The 23,152-nt window shown below is 37.1% G+C and overlaps 1 protein-coding gene and 1 long non-coding RNA gene across 11 annotated transcripts; one reads left to right on the top strand and one right to left on the bottom strand.

Moving 5' to 3' along the window:
* Positions 1 to 2,213: 2,213 nt before the first annotated feature.
* On the top strand, positions 2,214 to 7,960 carry LOC110927273. 3 transcript variants are annotated; one of them, XM_022170932.2, is made up of 6 exons: positions 2,214 to 2,479; positions 3,311 to 3,505; positions 4,140 to 4,283; positions 5,047 to 5,853; positions 5,935 to 6,405; positions 7,239 to 7,960. In XM_022170932.2, the coding sequence occupies exons 1-6, from the start codon at positions 2,440 to 2,442 to the stop codon at positions 7,778 to 7,780; spliced, it is 2,199 nt and encodes a 732-aa protein (XP_022026624.1). In that variant the 5' UTR covers positions 2,214 to 2,439; the 3' UTR covers positions 7,781 to 7,960. The 3 variants fall into 3 exon arrangements, with proteins under 3 accessions (XP_022026624.1, XP_022026623.1, XP_022026622.1); XM_022170931.2 differs by having other exon boundaries at positions 5,074 to 6,405; XM_022170930.2 differs by having other exon boundaries at positions 5,047 to 6,405.
* A 3,478-nt stretch (positions 7,961 to 11,438) lies between these two features.
* LOC110927272 lies at positions 11,439 to 14,767 on the bottom strand. Of its 8 annotated transcripts, none has more exons than XR_004884688.1 (4): positions 14,206 to 14,767; positions 13,858 to 13,968; positions 11,815 to 13,732; positions 11,439 to 11,740 (listed from the first exon to the last, which is right to left on the bottom strand). It is a non-coding gene; the product is annotated as an uncharacterized LOC110927272 (long non-coding RNA). The 8 variants fall into 8 exon arrangements; XR_002585582.2 differs by having other exon boundaries at positions 11,439 to 12,023; positions 12,397 to 13,732; positions 14,206 to 14,766; XR_002585581.2 differs by having other exon boundaries at positions 11,439 to 12,590; positions 13,024 to 13,732; positions 14,206 to 14,764.
* Positions 14,768 to 23,152: the final 8,385 nt, after the last annotated feature.

Below are 23,152 nucleotides of genomic sequence, written 5' to 3'. Positions count from 1 at the left end.
AAATAAATAGGATTGTGCCCGATTTGAACTTAGTTTGAGCCTATTTTATAAGATAACGAAGACTAAACTTTTGGTTAAACTACCGATTTTAAATAAGGTAACTCTCAAACAAAAACAATTATGGCCATATCACCTTAGTTCTTTATCAAAATAAATGACATCTACATTAAGATCATTTTGTTACTAACATACTTTTATTTAGTAAAACCCTCTATATGGTTTTGTAAAACACAAATCTATTATATAAAGTTAACATCACAACTTCGGTTCGGTTTCGGTTATATTCGGTTAACCAAAGCTTCATAACCATAACCATAAGCGAATGAGCGGTTATACAAAGTTTCATAACCATAACCATTGGTTATATAGGTTATCGGTTATTAGTGGTTCGGTTATATCGGTTATGATTCGGTTATCGGTTATGGTGGTTAATTTGCTCATCCCTAATATTAATTATGTCATTTATATCTTTACATTATCCTCAATAAATAAAACAACTTCATATAAATTATGTCATTTATATCTTTTACAACACACAAGACAACTAATCAATTTTTACATTATCCTCAATAAATAAAATCACTTCATATAAATTATGTCATTTATATCTTTTACAACACACAAGACAACTAATCAATAAAAGTGGTTGCTATGTAATTTATTTTTTAGCAATAGAAGACAACTAATCCCATAGCTATCATGATTCATTAAAAATAATTATTTATAGCATTGTTTAGAAGACCACCATTGATCCACCAAAACAATCACAACCAACCATAGAACACCACCAAGTCACCCACCACTCAAACAATCATTTATGTTAGTTAACCCCACCACGCACCTAAATCATCTCAAAAAGTCATCACAAATGTGAAAGGAAGATACTCAAATGTTTGTAACATTAAATCGTGGGCATATTGACAAATTTGCAAAATAAAAATAGTGATCTTTCTTTATTATATTTTAGAAAAATACTACATTAATAGAAAGTACTCACATAATTTACAGAAGTCAATGATAATAATTATATCAACTTTCACACATATCTACTTAAATTTATCATAACTATTATTATGTGAATTGGTTAATTAATGATGTTTAGTACCGATTAGGAAAACAAAATTCGACTCGAACCGAATTCAAATTGTTATATATGCCATATTAGAACAATATATATTTATATAATCGGTTTGCATTAATAATATCTTTCTTACACATGCTATGCTAAGAAAGTTTAGTTTTATAGACTCTTAACTATTGACTCAGACCTTTGATAAAGTAAACATTTAAGCGTATGGATTATTTACCATGAGTAATATCTACAATTACCAAGTCTATCATGTGAGAGATCAATTAAGTTTGTCGAATATTCTAATACTATGCCCCCACGACTCGAACCGTATTCAAATTATTACATGTGCCATATTAGAACAATATATATTTATATAATTGGTTTGAATTAATAATATCTTTCTTACACATGCTATGTTAAGAAAGTTTAGTTTTATAGACTCTTAACTATTGACCCACACCTTTAATTAAAGTGAACATTTAAGCGTAGGGGATTATTTACCATACATATGTAAGATCTACAATTACTAAGTCAATCATGTTAGCGATAAATTAAGTTTGTCGAATATTCTAATACTATGGGCCAAACCCCCCTAGGTGAAACAAGATATTATTTTCCATATGATCGTTCTCTCTTGCTACTCACAACATTTAGACATGTATATTTTGCTTGTTGTCTAAACCCTGATCGTCAAAACCAAATCAACTACATGTCTCTTCGCTATATATATCCCATCTCTATTAAACTATTACTTGATTTTTTTTTTTTTTTGAACGGCAAATTTGGATCACTGACGGACCACTGGAGTATCAAACTATTACTTGATAAATGAGATTTTATGTCATTAATTTATACAAATAGTATTACATTTTTATACCAACACTCATTTAAAGGAAGTTTCTAAATATAATGTTGTTACTAATATAGTATAAACACAAATATAACAAGTAGTAAAGGTTTAAACATAAAAATCAAACACATCTAATTAACTTAATAACTAACAAATGATTTATTTTTTTCCTTATTCTTCAATTAAATTTATTATATCTTTTAATTTCTATTTTAGACATATATATTATGCCATTATTTTTATGTAGATAATATATCATATATCAATATACCATGATTGAAAAAATATACCATGATTGAAGCAAAAACAGGACAGAGTATTGCTAGGGTATAAAATTCAGCACCTTTATGTCTATGTTCCACACTAAGCAGCCACCCTACCCTATCAATCATCAAGACTTTAACCCACCAAAACTTTCCTAAATTCTTCTCACAAATTTCTCCATACCCTCTTCATTTTCTCCCCAAAATCATCTTTCTTCAACCCTTTTTTCCTCTTTCTTGATCTTCACACACTCATGGATGTTCAAGATCACACCACTCACACCACCCACTCAGGTTTATATCTTTTTCCACTAAAAAAACCCTTTTCTAACATGGGTTTATCATCTTTTAATCACCATTGTTGATTTAAAACTTCAACAGTGGTTCTTGATTAATAAAGTTGACATTTTTATTTGTGGGTTTTTGGTTTCTTGATGTTTGCACTCAAAGAACCCATTTCTAACATGGGTTTAAGGTTCTTGACTAATAAAGTTGATATTTTTATTTGTGGGTTTTTAGTTTCTTGATGTTTTCACTCAAAAAAACCCATTTTTAACATGGGTTTTTTTTCATATATTATTCACCTTTATTGATTAAAAAGCATCAACTAAGGTTCTTGATTAATAAAGTTGACATTTTTATTTGTGAGTTTTTGGTTTCTTGATGTTTTGTTGTTTGCACTAAAAAAACCCATTTCTAACAAGGTTTTTTTTTTTTTTTTTTTTTTTTTTTTTTTTTTTTCAGATTTTAATCACCATTGTTGATTAAAATCATCAACAATGGTTCTTGATTAATAAAGTTAACATTTTTATTTATGGGTTTGTTGGTTTCTTGATGTTTCTAACATGGGTTTCTCATATTTCAATCAAATTTTTTTATTAAAAACATCAACAATGGTTCTTGACTAATAAAGTTAACTTAATATCAATATCAATATCTAAAAAAAATAATAATATTTTTTTTTTGTTTTTTTTTGTTTTGTGGGTTTGTTGGTTTTTTGATGTTTCTAACATGGGTTTCTCATATTTCAATTCACCATTATTGATTAAAAACATCAAGTAAAGTTCTTGTTTAATAAAGTTTGAATTTTTATTTATAAATTTCTTGGTTTCTTGATGTTTGCAGGTCATCATGAGGGTCATGGTGTTCATTTATGTCATAGATGTGGGTGGCCTTTTCCAAACCCTCATCCAAGTGCTAAACACAGAAGAGCCCACAAGAAGATCTGTGGAACTATTGAAGGTTACACTAATATAATTGGTTCAGAAGTGGTTTCTGATGATGATCATCTCTCAGATGATGATAAAGAAAAAAGCCCAAGTGAGATTTCATGGTTTTTTTTTTTTTTTTTTTTTTTTTTGTGTCAGTGTTGTAAGAATCTCGGTGGGCGCTAGTCCGTCAGTGAGGTACTGACTAGAGATTAATCGGGATTAATAGAGATTAATCTGATTGGGATTTTTATATGTAATTTTTAGTTTTATACACACACATTTTTATACGTAATTTTTTAAGTATGACAAGTTTTAACCCGTCGTTGACCCATTTTTTAAGTAAGTGGACGACATTTATAAGGTTTAGTCGAAACCTGGCCGGAATAGGACCACCGTTGAGTCAGTGGCGAAGCTTGAGATTACCCATCGGAGGGGCAAAAGTCACCGGACCTAAAAATTTCTATAAAACCGAGGGGTCGAAAACATATATACCCAAAAATTTCTATAAGAAAACTACATACTCTCCACTACTGAGCGAAAAGTTCGGGGGGTCGGCTGCCCCCTCCCGCCCCTTAAAAGCTTCGCCCATGCCGTTGACCGCCTAGCGATTAATCGGCCGTTACTCGGTGAACCTCCGATTGGTGATTAATCGGCGACTAATCGGAATTTTTACAACCATGTTTTTTTGTACTAAATATGTTGTTGGGGTTTAATTAATTTTTGTGAAAATTGTTTTGTTTAAGGTCCTAAGGTTGAGATCAAGGGAAGTTTGGCTAGATCTGAAGATGAGTTTACAGATGCTGTTACTGAATTTGCAGACACTGGATCTGCAAAGAAAGCTCTTGATAGGGATTTGTTTTTTTCATTTAAAGATGCTGAAAATGATGGTGAGTATTTGCTTTTTAATTGAATATTTGCAATTAATATTGTTATAAATATGATTTAGACAATTAGGACCACCATTAGTAATAGTTAGGTAAAGTCACTAAATTGTAAATACTCCATCTTTTGTGACCGATATATTGCTTTAATTTTGATACGTTAAACGGTTATATATGTAAATTGCGAAAAAGTATATCGTACATTACGGCTTAACGTACTTCACGTACGACAACGTGCGTGATTTGTTCTATAACATGCGTGATAAATGTTTTCAATATGCCTGATTATTGTGTTTCAACGTGCGTGATTTTGGATTTTTGAGTTATAACGCGCGTGATTTTAAAATGAACGTGCGTAATTACCTGTCGTACGTGATGTACGTTAAGCCGTAATGTACGTTAACCTTCCTCTGTAAACTGCTTCAAGTATTTGTTTTAGAACGGCAAAAGTCTTTAATTTGTGATTTTCGGGTGTGTTTGGCATTGTGCTTTGAAAGTGATAATCTGTGAATGGCGTTTTCAAGTTGCATACGATCAAGTTATGGTGTTTTAGACAATGAGTTACCCCCCCCCCCCCCCCTCTCCAAATACACTTAACAACATTATGAACATGAAACTAGAAAAATGCACCATTTTAATCTGTTTATGGTGTTTTCAAGTTGCATATGATCAAGTTATGGTGTTTTAACAACATTACGAACATGAAACTAGAAAAATGCACCGCTTTACATTTCAATTGTCTAATGCTTGTTTGATTAATCGTCTACAGGTGCTAATGAGTTGTTAAACGCTGTAGAGACCAGCAAAGTCGATACTAGCATCGAAGTTTCTGAAAAGACTGATTCCCATATCGAGAAAACTGAAGAAAAAACCGAGATAAAAACTGTAGTTGATTCATCTGAGTCAAACGTTGAATTGACCGGAACAGGTGAACCGGTCAAAGATGGAGTTGCGGGACCCGCTGCTTCCGAGCCAACTCATGCCTCTCTGCCACAAGAGGCTAAATCTATTGATGTCATGGAGGCAGGGGAGGAAAAGGGTCAAGAAAGTCAAACTTCCGAAACTATTACCGAAGAAGCTAAAGATTCGGAGATTACCAAAACAACCCCTGAAGTTTCCGCAATTGTTGGTGGATGCGATGATAACGTTAGCGAAGAAATCAAGCACGAGATCAAACCCGACTGTGAACATGTTTCAGAAGTTGCTAAAGAAACCGAAGTTGATCAGACCGTTTCGGTTCCAAATGAAAAGGTGGAAGATCTTGGTGCACCAAAGGAACTGATCCAGGAAGTTGTCAACGAACCTGTTGCGGTTTTGACCGAGACGAAGGATCTTGAAGAACCCGCATTGGAAAAAAGCTCATGTGAACAGATTCAAGAAGCTGTGAACGAACCCGTTGCGGTTTTGATTGAAAAAGAGGATCTTGGTGGACCCCATTTGGAAAAACAATCAATCGAACACAAACACACCGACGAGTTTGTAGAAAAGCCCGATTCTGTTTTGACTGAAAAAGATATTTGTACACCAGAATTTGTGAAGGAAACCGACACGGTTTTGACTGAAAAGGAGGATCTTGGTGGACCCCACTTGGAAAAACAATCAAACGAACATGTTGTCGAAAAACCTGATTCAGTTTCGACTGAAAAGGAGGATCTTGGTGGACCCCACTTGGAAAAACAGTCAAACGAACATGTCGTCGAAAAACCTGATTCAGTTTCGACTGAAAAGGAGGATCTTGGTGGACCCCACTTGGAAAAACAGTCAAACGAACATGTCGGCGAAAAACCTGATTCAGTTTCGACTGAAAAGGAGGATCTTGGTGGACCCCACTTGGAAAAACAGTCAAACGAACATGTCGTCGAAAAACCTGAGTCAGTTTCGACTGAAAAGGCGGATCTTGGTGCACCCGAATTGGAAAAACGCACACAAGAAAACATTGTTGAAGAACCTGATTCGGTTGATGTTAGTGCAAACAAGTCTGAAACATGCTCAAACGGTGAAGTTATAGAACAAACGGTCGTTAATGACCGTAATCTTGTTGCTGATGTCAGCGCTGAAACGGTTACGCTCAAAGATTCGTCTGATACTTCTGTTAACAATAGCAAGGATGCTTCTGTTGTTGAAGAAGGTACATTTCCGAAATCTTTTGTTGTTTTCATAGGTAAAGGGTCCGGTTGACCTGCAACACTTTTTTTTTACCAAAATTTTAATTTTTTAATCTATAATTAGCATGTCGATCTTGATTCAGAAAATTACATATTTTTTAAAATTAATTGAGTTATTTAAATATAATTATTTAAAAAGTTATAATGTTTTATGCATTGGAAAAAGGCCATTATAAAAAAATGAAGTTAAATGGACTTTATTGTCAAGTTTTATAAGTTAATGGATTCAAGGGGTGCAAACGAGCAGAACCGAGCTCGTTTAACTTATGAAAGCTTGAGCTCAAGCACGGCTCGATTCGAGCTTTGTTTCTAAAGCTCGAGCTCATATGTAGTTTTTCAGGGTCGAGCCCGGCTCGGGCTCGGCTCATTTATAATAGTTAGTTGATTTATATTAATTATAGCTATTTTATTATATATAATTTAGTTATTTTTCATAATTTTACAAATAGTAACTTTTATTACTTAAATATATATTTAATATATATTTTAGGCTTGCGAGCTAGTTCGAGCTCGAGAAGCGAAGTCCGGTTAAGTTTGGTTTTTGGCTTGGGCTCGAGCTCGAGCTCGTTTAAACTCAGCTTGTTTCGAGCTTTTTTTTTCGAGGCGAGCTCGAGTAACTCGTCTCGTTTGCATCCCTAGATTCAATAATGCTTCTCCAAAATTTGCCCTGAAGATGCAACTTTAGGGAAGTTCCGAAAAATTTAAGTAGTTTTTTTTTTAATATACTCGTTAAAGATAAAACATAACCCGAAAACCCGTTTCAAATTAATTCGTTTATATGTATATGTTTTGATAGTGCTCTCTACCGCTTCAATCGATGCCGAAACTATACAATCAACTGAAAAACCAAAAGTCAACTCTGAGAAGTCAAATGCAGCAAATTCTGATGTTTACGAGCCTCCGTCGTTTATGACACTAGTCGAACCGGAACCAGAAAGCAAAGACAACAAATGCAATTCTTCCAAAGTGCAAGATTCACAACAGCAACCAAACTCCGAAGCTTCACAAGCCGGGTGGTTCCCAACTTTGACCGAAGTCAACCATGAATCCGACGGAAGAAAGAAAAACGAAGAAGCAATCGCAAAAGTTACAAACTCGAGCTCCGGAAAACATTCTACGCCTCTAAAGAACCTGCTCGGTGAAGCCAGATCGCCAAGTGGCAAACAACCCGACCCGGTCGTTCAGAAAGATGAAGCTACGGTCAACCATTCGGTCAATGATGACGTGTCGTCGCCACCAAAGCTGATTGAGGATGGTAAGAAAGGGAGGAAGAAGGTCAAGGGTATAAGTTCGTGGGTTCCGTTTGCATGCTGTTCGTCGGTAAATGCTGTTAAGTAGAACACGATGCATACGCGGTAACGCTGTTGGATAGTTTGATACTTTGATTGATCTTTGTCTGTTAAATTTGAGTGTTTAAATTGTTGCTAGTTTTGTATTTGTATATTTTTTTTTTTATATAGATGGATCATGATTGTTTCTTTTAAGGTTTTAAGTGATATACAATGGTTGTTTTGTACTTGGAATTGTGTTAAACTTTTTTTTTAACCGAAAACTTGCTACCGTAAAACTAGCCACTGCTCGTTGGTAGGTTCTCAAGCTCGAGCTTGGGCTCGGCTTGTTTATTTTCAATTTATAAATAAATTAAACTAGGATTGAGACCCGCCGCAATGCGGCGGGGATTCTTTAGTTATAACTAAGTCGATCTAGGACCCATACGTTATGTTAAACCTGTCAAACGGGGAAAAATACACGATGTAAAAACGTTCACCCACACACGCACGTTGCGTCGTGTTAACTCGCAAAATTTAGAACGAAACGTAAAAACGTTAAACCAAAGACGCACGTTGCGATGTGTTAAGTCACAAAATTTAGAACCAAGCATAAAGCGAAAATTTTGCGAAAAATGAAAACTACTATAAAGGACCAAATTTGAAAGTAAAAAAAAGTTATGAGGATAGATTGCAAAAGATAAAAAGTTTTGGGTTAAAAGTAAAAAAAAAAACAAATAGTTTTGAGTTAAAAATAATTTACGAACTACCTTTGGGTGGAATGTAAAAAAAATCGTTTTTTTTAAACCCCCAAATCCAAGGTTACAACAACCATATGCATAATCATTTTTTCTTTGAAAAACCCTCAAAGCACAACCCGCGTTGCGATAGGGTATAAAACGGTGTCAAATAGTACTAATGCCACACAACCGTCATCGACCACCAACACTGACTCGACCCAGGATCTGCGTGCTGCGACGAACCTGTCAACATGAAAAAATAGTGGTAAAAACGTTCAACCACACATGCACGTTGCGCCGTGTTAACTTGCAAAATTTGAAACAAAACATAAAAAAGTTGAACCACAGTCGTATGTTGCGCCGTATTAACTCGAAAAATTTAGAACTATACGTAAAACAAAAATAAGCTTCACAAGCCAGACTCGATAAATAAACGACCTTTATTTTAGGCTCAAGCTCGGCTCGGGCTCGATAAGGCTCGGCTCGTTTCGAGCTTTTTTTCGAGCTGATCTCGAGTAGCTCGCGAGTCGCTCAACTTGTTTGCACCCCAACTTGTACAAGAAAACAATAAATATTTTGACAGTCTTTATAGTCATTAAACAGGTTGGGATGTATGAATGATGAGTCAAACATAAAAGGTCAACTGCAGGCTACAGAATTCTTTGTGCTTGATCTGAAGCATATGGCCAAAATTTGTATGAATCAGCAAGGAGGTTGGATGCTAAAAGTCAATATAAAGTTAGCTGGCATGTTCAAAAGATCAAAGTCAAAGACAAAAAGTCAAAGGTCAAATGCAATAAGCTGTTTTGGTGTGATCTTAATTCAACCTATGCCATGTGCTTCCTCAAAATCTTTGGCTGGTTGATGTAACAGGAGATATGATCACAGCTAGGGGTGTAAACGAGCCGGGCCAAGCCCGAGCCCGACTAGGCTGGAGCTCGGCTCGTCATGTTTTTATGAAACTCCAGCTCGGCTCGGTTCGAGTCTACTTGTTTGAGCTCTAGCTCGGCTCGCAAATAAAATCCAAAGCTCGGGCTTGGCTCGACTCGGCTCGGCTCGAGCTCGCCTCAATATCTCTTAATCGAGCCAAAGCTCGGCTCAAGCGCGCCTCACCAATTTTATTATCATTATAATTATATTACATATAAAAAAACTAAAATTTTGTTTGGGATCGTTTAGGTTCGCGAGTCTAAAGGAGCTTTGTATTTCAGGCACTAGCTCGGGCTCGATAACTAAACGAGCTCTATTTTAGGCTCGAGATTTTAACCGAGCCGATCACGATTAGCTTTCGAGCCTCTGGGCTTATTTACACCCCTAAATTCACAGCTGGAGGGGGCGGTATAAACAAGAAATTTAGAGAAATTGGTTGGCTAAGCTGCATATGAAGACCCAAGTCTAGTTTTATTTGTGTGGTATACCAAATGTTGTGAGTGGAGTTTTTATAATATAAAGAGTATAAAAAGTGGTTGTGAGTGGAAGGAGAGAGACAATGTTACTGTTCACCGCTATAATTTTTTAATATATTTTGAAAGTGGTTGTGAGTGGAGGAGAGAGAAAAAATAATGATAAATGTATAAAAATATTATTTAATTGAAAAGAGGAGAGAAAATCTAGTGTTTTTTTAGTGTAATTTAGGGTGAAGATATGGTGGAATGGATTGTATTCACTTGTATTTTCAAATATTTGAATTGTTTTGGTTTGGATTTTATTCTTTATTAGGCCATAATTAGGCCCAATATAGGAATTTATTGGGCTCTGGGTTTTCTCTGTTCGGAATAACGTGTGTGGTCTAGTAGAGTCATAGGATATTCAGGCGAGCTTATAATACTCACATGTATAAGGCCCAAAATATTAGCTACTAGGCCGGATTTATAAAAGCCCACTTGAGTGTTTTAAACTGATTTAAAACTAGAGGTGCACAAAATAACCGGTTAATTAACCGTAACAAGTTATTAATCGATAATGTAACCGGTTAATAACCGCTCAAGGAATAACCGGTTAGTGGTTATTTTTAACCATAGGTTAGTAACCGGGTAGACCGGTTAACCGGAAAAAAAACACCAAAAAATTCAACAAAAAAGGCAAAAAAATATGTTATTAACCGAAGATTAATTAACCGAAAAAGTTAAAGTAATTAACCGGATCGGTTAAAAAAATAACAGGTTAAACAATAACCAGTTAAAGCATTAACTGTTAAAAGTCAAAAAGTCAAACTAACCGATACAACCGGTTATTGAAATTAACCGGTTTGTGCATCTCTGTTTAAACCGGTGTTTTATTGACTTGTTACCGATGAGTGCTTTGAGATTGGGCTTAGAACAAGCCTTCTGGTCTAAACTCCGGACCTAACTTTTGAACGAAGGCTTTTAACCGGACCTAAAAGTATAAAGCAACACTTATATATCCTTGTGAGATTTCACCTTCTTCCTATGTGAGACAATTAAGACAAGTTGCTAATTATTTCTCACAACCCTTTTTTTGAAATATATAAAGGCGACGCTTATATCAGGGGCGGATCTAGTGTATAACAAGGGGTAATGCCCGCTACCCCTTGGTGCTCCGGCGGTAGTGTAAAATTAGTGTAAATTTTGGAAAAATTTGACGTTTTTTCTATTTCGTTACTGCTTATTTATAAAACGTTACCGCTTGGCGCGAATCCTAGATCCGCCACTGGCTTATATCATTGCATTTATCTAGATGGTTCATAACTCTCAAAGCAACTCCTGATCAATATTATGTTAAAAACTTAAATCTAAGAGTGTATGTATGATCCTGAACTAGGAAGTATAAATACAAGGCATCGTTTATAGTAAAATGCTTTTGTTTAAAATAAACAATGAGAACATATGCTTTATACATTAAAAAAACATTAAGTTTAATGAAATAATGTATACTAGATTTAATCCCGCGCGCGATGCGCTGCGGATTCCACCACAATCACCCAATAGTTTAACCCCAATACGCCCCTTATTTTTCTTTTCACGCCTCTTTAACACGACAATCTTATATTTTTCCATTTATCAAATAGATAAGAGTTGACATGAATATGAGAACACATTGTACACTTGAAACTGACACCAAAGCAGAGCATAGCCTAACCACCATGAGACCTACATAGAAATCTGTCTTCAACTCCATTCGACCTGTTATCCTATGATATATTCTTCCACTTGGGAAACAACCCACCAATAACTCGATCAGCTTCCAAAAGAGAGTATTATAGCACTTAAAGGCCTTTCGTTTCTGCACCGTCATAGCCTCCGGCATGCTAGTAGGAACACCTCATTTTTCTGTCCGTCATACCCTTGCGCTGTTAAATGAGGTAAACTATGTGAGTTTATTGGTGAGCTATATAAGTACATACCTGGTGTTTGGAAAAGCTATCGTTTTGCGAATGCGCGTTCATCTTCAGTTGCAACTGGTGTATTAGGAATTGGAGTTGCTTGAGTCGCAGCTGAAGTGGATTTGACAGGTGGTGTGCCAACGGCATTTGTTGTTTCGGCATTTTTGTTGAAGACCCAGTTGACAATGAATTTTATGGCACCTCTATTGTCTTTTAAGGACAAAAGGTGTCTGATGGTAAAAGAAAATGGCAAAACGAAAGGAGCATAGTAAAACTATTATGCTATAGCATATTCTTTCAAAAAATGTAAAAATTTTAAAAGCAAAGGCTCTAACATGCAATCACTAATACCAAAATGCGTCTGTTGGGTTTTTTGAGTTTATCAAAGAATGTACAAACAATAAAAATAGAGGCACCAATACCATGCTTTAGGATAGTTGAATGTGATATAGAATCTTTTTATATTAAGAATAAAAAGGTGGATAATCATCATATTTGTATTAATATTATAAGTGGTCATGATATATTCAAAAAACCCAACATAATTCTACACATTTAGCATCACCAAAAGGATTGATAACTCCTTCATGATCAGAAAACTACCTTGTTCTTGCCAACTGTCTCGCCATAAACTTATGCCACAGAATCCGTTTTTCGGCACTATCATACTCAAATTCGTCAAAATCGGCTTTTAGCCGCAGAATTTCACTCGAATCTTCTTTCAGCATCTTTGACCAGTCAGGCACGTTGACCGACAACGACGCCAACCACCGCAGACGCGAGTTCTTTGATAACACCTTTAGATTATAACAATAAACAATTTATATCCATCCGCAATAATTATATTTAGAGAATTATGTTGTCCCGAATCCGCGGAGCGACATATAATGCTGATTAGATGTGGTCAAACAAACGATGTAAACGATTATATACATTTTAAAGACATGGTCAAACTAACGATGTAAACAATTATATATTATGTGCCAAGGATAGCATAGTAAACGATTATATACTTTGCATGACCCATCTTTAAAGATAAATAAAAGATTCTATAAACATATTATTTTCTAAAAAAAAGTTCTGAATCTTGACATAAAAGAAAAAGACACACCAAGACTTTAAAAATGAATCAATTCAACCGCATGTGAAGTGAACTTTTCATTGAGGCATTAAAGAAAACACCTTGCATGCATTAAAACCATCATATGTTGCTAAAAAAACAAAGCTCACCGGGCAACCCCCATGGATCACATTTGAACAATTCTACCAACGGAATCACTTCAAGTTCGATTTCAAGCCCTTGGACCTTCCCTTTAAGGTAATAACCAATCAATTCTTCATCCACCAGATGAATTGGACACCTATTAAAAATCTGAAAATCTAAAAATAAAAACTTTTTTAAACACATAAAATATTTTCAAGAATTGCAAGCAAGTTCCATAAAATGCTTCTGTTGTTCAACACGATCATCTTGTTCAAAACCTTATTGAATTCGGTCCGATCAAACCTCCACCCAAACACTCAACTGATCAATTTCTATAAAAATTATTGAAATAGAACAAAAAAACAGGATTTTTAAAACAAATGAAGCAAAAAAGATCTTTAGGTCTACAATATTAGCAAAAAAACAGCTGCTTGAAGCTTTTTCGTGCTGGATTGGGTTGTAGACCTAAAGTCTTTTTTGCTTCATTCATTTTAAGTTGTTTTCTTTTAAATTTTCAGTCGGTTGCAATTCAGGCATTCTTATTGTGTAGCAGCAACCCCACCTTCATCAACCAACATTGTAGAACGATCTTTAAACGGGCGGTAGAACTTATCAGACTCCATGATCACAGACTCGCACGAAATGCTCTTCCATCTTTCCAAGACTTCCTTTGGAACAATGTATCTGCATGCTTCAGGCTATCACCCCTACGCAATTCAGGTCAGGACACTCAACCTGTTATTATTTGCATCGGAAAAGTAAGACTAAATATAATAATAAAAAAACTAAAAGATAGTTCTTGATTTAACCCTACTCTTGATGAACATTAGATTTTCATGAAAAAAATAATCTTTTTGTACCTTGATGTTATGATGATTGGGTTTCTCTTCATGCTTTTACATCAACCTCTCAAGCTCAAGCTTATTTCAGAAATATTTGATCTCCATTTTTCAACTACTTCTCAAGCTTAACTGCAATTTTCACCGATTTGTAAATCCCAAATGAAGTCAAGTTCAAATAATGCATGTATATTAACTTATTAAGAAACTCAAGTTCAAAATCTTAAAGCTTTATGGATAACACTTGATGTAAAGAAACACAAACTTTAACATCCGACCTCCTGTTGAGTTTTCACTCCCGGAACCAAGAAAAAATATGTATGCTACGAAGCATAAAACGTAAAATTAAATGAAAAAGTAGTGGATTACCTCAAACAATCAATGATCTTCGTCATAGAGCCTAGAAGTTGAAACGGGCGCCGGCACCAAGCCTCAGATCACCCAAAAAATTAGGGTTTACATCTCCAGAGTCGGCAGGTAGGTCTTCGTGGGAACTACCGCCGCCATCAACCAGCATTTGGAACCCTAGATAACCATCGCCGTCGTCAGTGTGGTTGTTTCCTTCGTCTCCGCTGGTCGACAACCATTAGAACATCAAGAACGACCTTGCCACAAAAACACCTAGTCTCGCCGATCATTTTCTGTTCACTCCGATTAGAGATGAGGGGTTCTTGTGGCTTAGGGTTTCTCGAACTAAACATCAACATCACCGCTTAGGTCCTCCGATTTACATCTACAACCCCAGAATCTTCTTGGTTACACCGTAGTAGACGGCCGGCAGTACTGCCGTGAACATCCGCGGAAAACCCCTCATGTAGTCGCTCTCTCTTTATTCCCTGTGCAAGAATCACTTTTCTCTTTGTTGGTTGGCCTTCAGAAAGCTACGAACTTATGTGGCCACATTTGAAAACCCAAAAACTTTCCTGACGCAAACCCACGATAATAATTGATATATATAATAATTTGTTTTATGCAGAATAATTAAAAGAAAACTTTAAAATAAAAGTGAATAGTGGCCACTTTAGTAATGACTCCTATTATTATTATTATTATTATTATTATTATAATTATTATAATAATAATTAGAATAATAATAATAATAATAATAATAATAATAATAGGAGTCATTACTAAAGTGGCCACTATTCACTTTTATTTTAAAGTTTTCTTTTAATTATTCTGCATAAAACAAATATACATTATTTCATTAAACTTAATGTTTTTTTAATGTATAAAGCATATGTTCTCATTGTTTATTTTAAACAAAAGCATTTTACTATAAACGATGCCTTGTATTTATACTTCCTAGTTCAGGATCATACATACACTCTTAGATTTAAGTTTTTAACATAATTATTATTATTATTATTATTATTATTATTATTATTATTAATATTATTATTATTATTATTATTATTATTATATCAGTTGTATTTGTTACTCATCTTTTTTTTTCCTTATAAAATTGTATAAAATAATGATTGATTATATTCACATGTAGATAAGCAAACATCACAATGGAATGGAATAATCCCTTTCATTCGTCGTCTATTCCATTCCTTAGTCTATTTCATTCGTTGTCATTCCATTTTTTAGTTCATTTCATTCTCTTGTCCGTTTCATTACTTCATACCAAATAAACTAACTCTTAAGAGGCTTTAAGAAATGTGTAAAACTTCACAGAAATGTATCTTCAATTACGTTATGCACGCAACCAAGGTTTTCATAATCATGATATTATACATATGAATTTGAAGTGACTATTAATAGTGATTAAAACATTTAAATATTTAATTTTAGGTAAATATTTAAATATTTATTATTAAATTTAAATATATATTTTACTTTTTAATAAAAAAATTAGAATATGTTATTCATCATTTAGTTTGATATTTTTAATAAACCGCGTACGTTAACCTTTTAAAATCTAACTCTGTAGTATGTTTATCTTTTATCCAACATTGCGATATAAATTTTATTGAAAATGAATACTGTGCCGCTATCCTACCAAATCGAAAAAAAAACCGACTGAAGGGGTATGGTCCCAGATCTCGCGTCAGCACGACCGCGAGTGACCATTACCCTTATCAAAACCCCCACTAGCTAACAACCTACCTGTGTCCGTGCGGGAACGCGCAAACACAGTGGTTGAATCCGATCTGCCCAAGGATGGAGGAGGACTTACCTGGAATATGAGAACGGTAGAGCGATGCGGCATGGCATCGCATCTGGTGTATGAAAACGGAAGTATTCACAGCGATGCGGCCTAGCACCGCATCCAGTGAACACTTCTATCAATACAGGGAAGCTGGATAACAGCAACAGTCACCACAGACAACGATGCGGCCTGGCACCGCATCTCGCGTATTTCTTGATCAAAGAGTGAGACGCGGGAACATCTACAGTTACCGCAAACAGCGATGCGGCCTGCACCGCATCCTAAATACTCAACAAGTGGGACTGACACCACAAAGCAAGTAGCACCAATGGTAGCCGCCTGTCAGGTCTACGTAAGCGACAGACTGACGTGGCTTCACCTCCACAGCCGACAGGCCTGACACACCTGCAAAGCTGCAGCATGTCGTCAGTCTATCCATCCACCACCTCCTTCACTCGGCTATAAATACCAACCCCAAACCAGATTTGAGGTATCTCTTCACAACTCTCTCACTACTACTACTATCACACTTTGCTTCCCAAGCAAATTACTGATTCTCACGCCGGAGAGTGGTAACAAGGAGCACCCTCCAGCCCATCCTCCTTGTTACGAGTCACGGTTTGTTTCCTTGTGCAGGAGATCAACCAGCAGGCGACCCAGCCAGCGATCCTCGAGAGGAAGGGATTAGCCCTTCTTGAACGAGACCAGTGTGTTAACCCTGCCCGGTTAACCATTGTTTCATCATTGGCGCCCACCGCTACTCTTAGCACCTTTTTACCATCCCTCTCCCTCTCAAGCGATCATGTCTTGATCGTCTAAATAACACTACTGGGGATAACCTAAACCCCACCAACTCAGGGCCTGCGAGGAACGCTGTCACACCCTGGCTTTGCGGAAGCGTGGTTAATTTGGTGTGACTTCTTAATACCATAGCTTAATCATAACAAAGCTATATGAATTAAAAACATGCAAGAATCATCCATTAAGTTTTAAAACCAAATACAGTACCATTGTTTAAACGGAACAACACTCTAATAACCATAACATTGTTTCCCAAACAAAACAACTTAAACATAACATAAACACAGTTTAAGGACTGTGACTTGTCCAGGAAAGAGTCACATTCCCTAAACCCCGGATGACCTTGGAAACTAGTGCAGCGGGAAAACGTGCCATACCGTGCCAGATCTTTTAATTCCCTGAAATACATGTAAGTTGAAAAATCAACAATAATGTTGAGCGAGTTCATGTGTAAGTGAGTAAATAAACCTTTGTATTTATCAAAAATCCTGGTATGTAGCAAATAAGGAAAAAGAGATCATCAATGGTTTGCAAGGCCATTGATATGTGTGAAATGCAAGTAGGAAGGCTCAAACCTAGCAGATTTATGCGTCGGGTACAAAGTCATCCCGAGGTCCGTTATGCTGGGCCTGGGACTGGGCTCGCTACACCCAAATAGATCTATCGCTCCTGCCCCTCGGTCCAACCCTGAGGATTAATGACCTCAAGTTTCCGCCTACCCATTCACATGATCTAAAAGGTAACCCTCCTTACGCTAACCATACCATGTATAAAGTAATCATAAACACTGTAACATGTATTGCACCCCCGCAGTTTAGAAAACTGAAAACAGTTAAGAGAAAAGGGGGACATGAACTCACAGTCAGTGCGTCTCTACCAAGTCCGAATGTCAGCTGTGCGACGACCTACATGTACTAATTCTATTAGACGGATGGCCGTGCCTTAGCTTTATAGTTTAGGTTTTTGGGAAATAGTTAGACAACTATTCCGTGTTTATATTGTGCATGTACTTGGTAGTTAATCTCCTTCCCAAGGATGGGGGATTTAATACATGTGCGTTCAATTTATAATATTAAGTCTCACTTAATATATCTTCATTCCAAATATAAATATTTTTCTCAAAAATATTATATTTCCATTTCACATAATTTTTCCCCAAAAATAATACGTTGATAAAATATACGTTCATAATTATTTCCGTATAATGCGTAAGTTACGTTTTAGAAATCGTGTGGTAATAATAATTACCGTAGTACCTTATATGTTTATCGTGAAAGCGTTCGTATTATTTTGGATTCGTCAACGTTTGCAAATATTATTTTTACTCTAAAAATAATATTTGTGTATTTTCACAAAATAATCATAAACAGTGTTGTGAAAAATTATATTTACCAAATATATATTTATCACGTTTAGTTTTGTGAAAATCCCACCTCCGAATATTTGTAATTAAAGTCGTGGCGAAATATATTTTGAAAACATGTCGAAAATAATTCTAACACTTGTAAATAATTCTAAGTGTTAGGTTTTAGAAAAATTTTGCCAGAGTTTCCTCTGTAACTGGAGGTGGCCACGCTCTCAAGCGTATCATTTTCTTTTACCAAATCATTTCAACAACTTCTTGATTCAACCAAACAATTTCTGACACATCAAACTAGTCGACAAGCATGTAAATCGCATAATCACATGAACTTGTGGTTTTTCCGAAAACTATAGTGTAGATTCCGTTATATTTTGTGGATCTTTGTATAAAGTAACTCAATCTTGTAAAAACCTCGTTTTTAGAATAAATCCATCTTTACAACTTCCCGTCATCTTTCACAAAGATTGTTATTTTGTCGGATCTTTCATTTCACAAGTGTTTATACACTTGTGGTTTGTAAAAATCACACTTGTTAGTGTGTTATCCGTCTTTTAGAAAACATGATTTTCTCGACACTTGGTCCTTTGAAAATACCACTTGCAGATACGTAGATCCGCTAGTTTTAAACACTATTTTACAAGTAAAAATACTTTTACACAAGTTCATGTTTCTCGTGTGGTAGAGTTTCACCTTTTAACCCTTGTACCGATAGAAACAAGCTTATGTCAAGATCTATGATCTTAACAAAGTCGGGTTAAACGATGATCCGAGCTACCACAACGTAGATCGGGCCTCAATATTCACAACTTTCAAATACTACAACTTTTACACAAGTATTAAGCTTTTATCCAACAATATTCATGTTTTAGTAGCCTTTAAAGCTTCAAAAGATAAGTTTCCGCATTTTAACCGTTACAAATCTTATTAACCACCTTAGAATGATCCGAGTATGAGTTTTAAGAGTTATACCTCTAGCTCGGGGCTAGGGAAGAATCTATGCGAAAATGTGGTGGATAAAAGCAAGATAACGAGGTCCTTTGCCTTCCGCTTGCTCCAAGACTCCTTATGCGTGACCCGTAAGACTTGTATAATGTTGGAATGAGAAGATCAAAAGCCGAAAATGGGTGGGTGCCAAGGGGGGTGTTCGGCCGTAGCTATGGAGGCAAGAGGGAAGAGAGAGTTTGAGTGGTTTGTGGAATGAATAATCACTTGAGTTTAGGCCATTACTTATAGACAATGTTAAGGTGATTAACCCATGGACCAAATGTCTTCTAGATTTGAGACAAGAGTTTATAAAATAATCAAAAGGGTACTTGCCTAGTTACATGGGGACCGAATCGGCCCAAGGGGGGGGGGTCTCTAGTTCGATCTCGAGTAGATAGTTAATGTTTAGTTACTTTAAACCAAGTTAGATTAGGGGTTAACTTAGTCACATGTTGTGCTTTAACGCGGGTGTTAGGGTATTCAGGGACCCTAACTGGCTCAGAAAAAGACCAATAATATTATTGTCAATATTTTTATGTTCCGGGTATAGTCCGGTTGTTCGGTTGGATTGTAATCCGTTAAAGTGCTTAAGTAAGCTTTTAAGTGTCGTAAATAATATTTTTAGTGACACACTCATTCTGCAAAGTGTCAGGAATATTTTCCTCATGTTTTGGCACTTTATTAGTTAGCCAGAAGCTGATATGTTAATTAAAGTGCTGTGTTTTGTGCTTAGAGTACGTTTTAGGCACATCCAGTCATTATATCTTATTCCTAGAGACGCAGTTCTACAACCCTTGTATCCCTACACTCACTATGGGTGTAGTAAAATAATTCTGGCTCATACAGGCCTTAGAGGCAATATCTGCCTGATGCTGGCTTTATCAGCATGTTCAATAGGTTATCCGTTCAAACGCTACTGTGCTTTTGTGCATCATGTTTGTCACTAAGGTTCGACATGTAAATTGTGTAGTGACAGTATGTAAAGTATGATGCTGGAATATACAAGTATTAGAAATCAAGTAGCAGTTCATCAGCAATTTCAAGTAAGCACAGTAATTAGGCAGCAATTAATTATCAATTAAATCGTACGGATACCTGGTTTAGTGAGGGTTGTCACATTCTCCCCCCGTTAGAAAAATTTCGTCCCAAAATTTAAGTTCTGCTTGTAGAAGCAGGGTTCTTAGGAAATAAGTGGGGGTATTTCTCTTTCATTTGGTCCTAATGCTCCCAGGTGAATTCAGGACCATGTCTAGCATTCCAACGAACTTTGACGAGCTTGACACTGCTCCGGCGGGTCTTGTTTACTTTCCAATCCGTGACCTCAACAAGTTCTTCAACGAAATGGAGCGTGTCGTCAACATGAATTTCGTCGGTAGGAATGACAACGGTATCTTGTGTTGGACTTCTCTTCAGATTGGATACATGAAATGTATCGTGAACGCCATTCAGTTCGGCAGGTAGGTCCAACTTGTATGCTACTAACCCGATTCTCTCCAAGATCTTGAACGGTCCAATATACCTCGGGTTCAACTTTCCACGTTTCCCAAAGCGTGCCACACCCTTCCAGGGTGATACCTTCAACAAAACCATCTCACCAACCTCAAACTCTAGAGGTTTCCTGCTTCGATCCGCGTAGGCTTTCTGCCTGTCACGAGCCGCACTGATGCGGTCTCGTATCTGTGCGATCTTATCTGTGGTTTCCTGTACCACTTCAGGACCAACCAATTGTCTATCACCTGCGTCAGCCCAACAAAGCGGTGATCTGCACTTGCGCCCATATAAAGCTTCGAATGGCGCGACACCAATACTGGTGTGGTAGCTGTTGTTGTAGGAAAACTCAACCAAAGGCAAATGCTTATCCCAGCTACCGCCCAAATCCATCACACATGCTCTCAGCATATCTTCTAGTGTCTGTATCGTCCGCTCGCTTTGGCCGTCGGTCTGCGGGTGAAAAGTAGTGCTCAGATTCAACTTTGAGCCAAAAGCTTCCTGGAAGGATTGCCATATCCTTGACACGAACCTTCCGTCTCTATCAGAGATAATCGAGAGAGGTACTCCATGGCGTGTAACAATCTCTCTCATGTAAATTTCGGCCAGTTTGCTTGTATTATCCTTCTCTCGGATAGGTAGGAAGTGTGCTGACTTAGTTAAGCGGTCCACTATTACCCAAATAGTGTCATGGCCTCTTGGCGTTCTTGGCAACTTCGTAATAAAATCCATGGAGATTTGTTCCCATTTCCACTTGGGAATCTCTGGTTGCTGCAGAAGTCCCGAAGGCTTCTGGTATTCCGCCTTAACATAGCAACATCGCCTTTCATCCTAGGCCACCAATAGTAATCTTTAAGATCCTGGTACATCTTATCCGCTCCAGGATGGATAGAGTACCGCGACTTGTGAGCTTCATCAAACATAACCTTCCTTAAACCTCCAAACAACGGAACCCAAATCCTTTTCTCAAAACATAACGTTCCTTCCCTGTTTGGTACCAATAGCTTCTCCATCCCACGGAGATATTCTTCTTCAAGGTTTCTTTCCTTGAGAGCTTCTTTCTGCGCGGCACGGATGCGCAAGGAAAGATCGGTCTGAATAATCATTTCCAAAGCCCTAACCCTTATGGGCTTGATCCTCTCTTTTCGACTTAGGGCATCGGCGACCACATTCGCCTTCCCTGGATGATACTTAATTTCGCAGTCGTAGTCATTCAACAGTTCTACCCATCGTCTTTGCCTCATGTTCAACTCCTTCTGGTTGAATATATGTTGGAGGCTTTTGTGATCTGTGAAGATTGTGCACTTCGTACCATAAAGGTAGTGTCTCCAGATCTTTAAAGCAAAAACCACTGCGCCTAGTTCCAAGTCATGTGTGGTATAGTTCTTTTCATGTACCTTCAGCTGGCGTGACGCGTAGGCAATAACCTTTTGGCGTTGCATCAACACACAACCCAATCCTTGACGCGATGCGTCGCAGTATACCACGAAATCATCTGTACCCTCTGGTAGGGCTAAGATTGGCGCGTTGCAAAGCTTATCTTTCAATACCCGAAACGCTTCTTCCTGTTTGATTCCCCAATCAAAATTCTTATCCTTCTGCGTGAGGAGCGTCAATGGTTGAGCGATCTTTGAAAAATTCTCAATGAATCTTCGGTAATAGCCAGCCAAACCCAAGAATTGTCGAATCTCGGTTGGCGTCTTTGGCGTTTCCCAATCCTTGATCGCCTCGATCTTGGTGGGATCCACGTGGATTCCATCTCCATTCACCACGTGCCCAAGGAATTGCACTTCTCTTAGCCAAAACTCGCACTTAGAGAACTTGGCATACAACTGTTCTTTCTTTAGCAGCTCCAAAATGGCTCTTAAATGCTGCTCGTGCTCAGCCTTCGTCTTTGAATAAATCAAAATGTCATCGATGAATACAATCACGAACTTATCCAAGTACGGCTTACAAACTCGATTCATCAAATCCATGAATACTGCAGGTGCGTTTGTCAAACCAAACGGCATAACGAGAAACTCGTAGTGTCCATATCGAGTTCTGAAGGCTGTCTTCGGGATACTCTCCTCCTGTATCCTTAACTGATGGTATCCAGATCGGAGATCGATCTTTGAATAAAAGCTTGAACCTTGAAGTTGGTCAAACAGATCATCGATTCTTGGCAGGGGATACCTATTCTTGATCGTCAGCTTGTTCAACTCTCTATAGTCAATACACATGCGGAAACTACCGTCTTTCTTCTTGACAAACAAAACTGGAGCTCCCCAAGGCGAGAAGCTCGGTCGGATGAATCCCTTGTCTAACAACTCTTGAAGTTGTGTCGACAGTTCCTGCATCTCGGACGGGGCAAGTCTGTATGGTGCCTTAGCCACAGGTGCGGCGCCTGGAACTAAGTCAATGCGAAACTCCACTTGTCTTTGAGGCGGCAAGCCAGGCAAATCTTCTGGGAAGACTTCTGGGTACTCCCTCACGACAGGGATGTCTTCGATCTTTGGCTTAGCAGCCTTCTTATCTACAAT

Source organism: Helianthus annuus, chromosome 2 (assembly GCF_002127325.2).
Source record: "Helianthus annuus cultivar XRQ/B chromosome 2, HanXRQr2.0-SUNRISE, whole genome shotgun sequence".
In the NCBI taxonomy this organism is placed as follows: Eukaryota; Viridiplantae; Streptophyta; class Magnoliopsida; order Asterales; family Asteraceae; genus Helianthus; species Helianthus annuus.
Note: the sequence above shows the minus strand (reverse complement) of the source record. Positions and strands in the feature narration are given on the sequence as shown.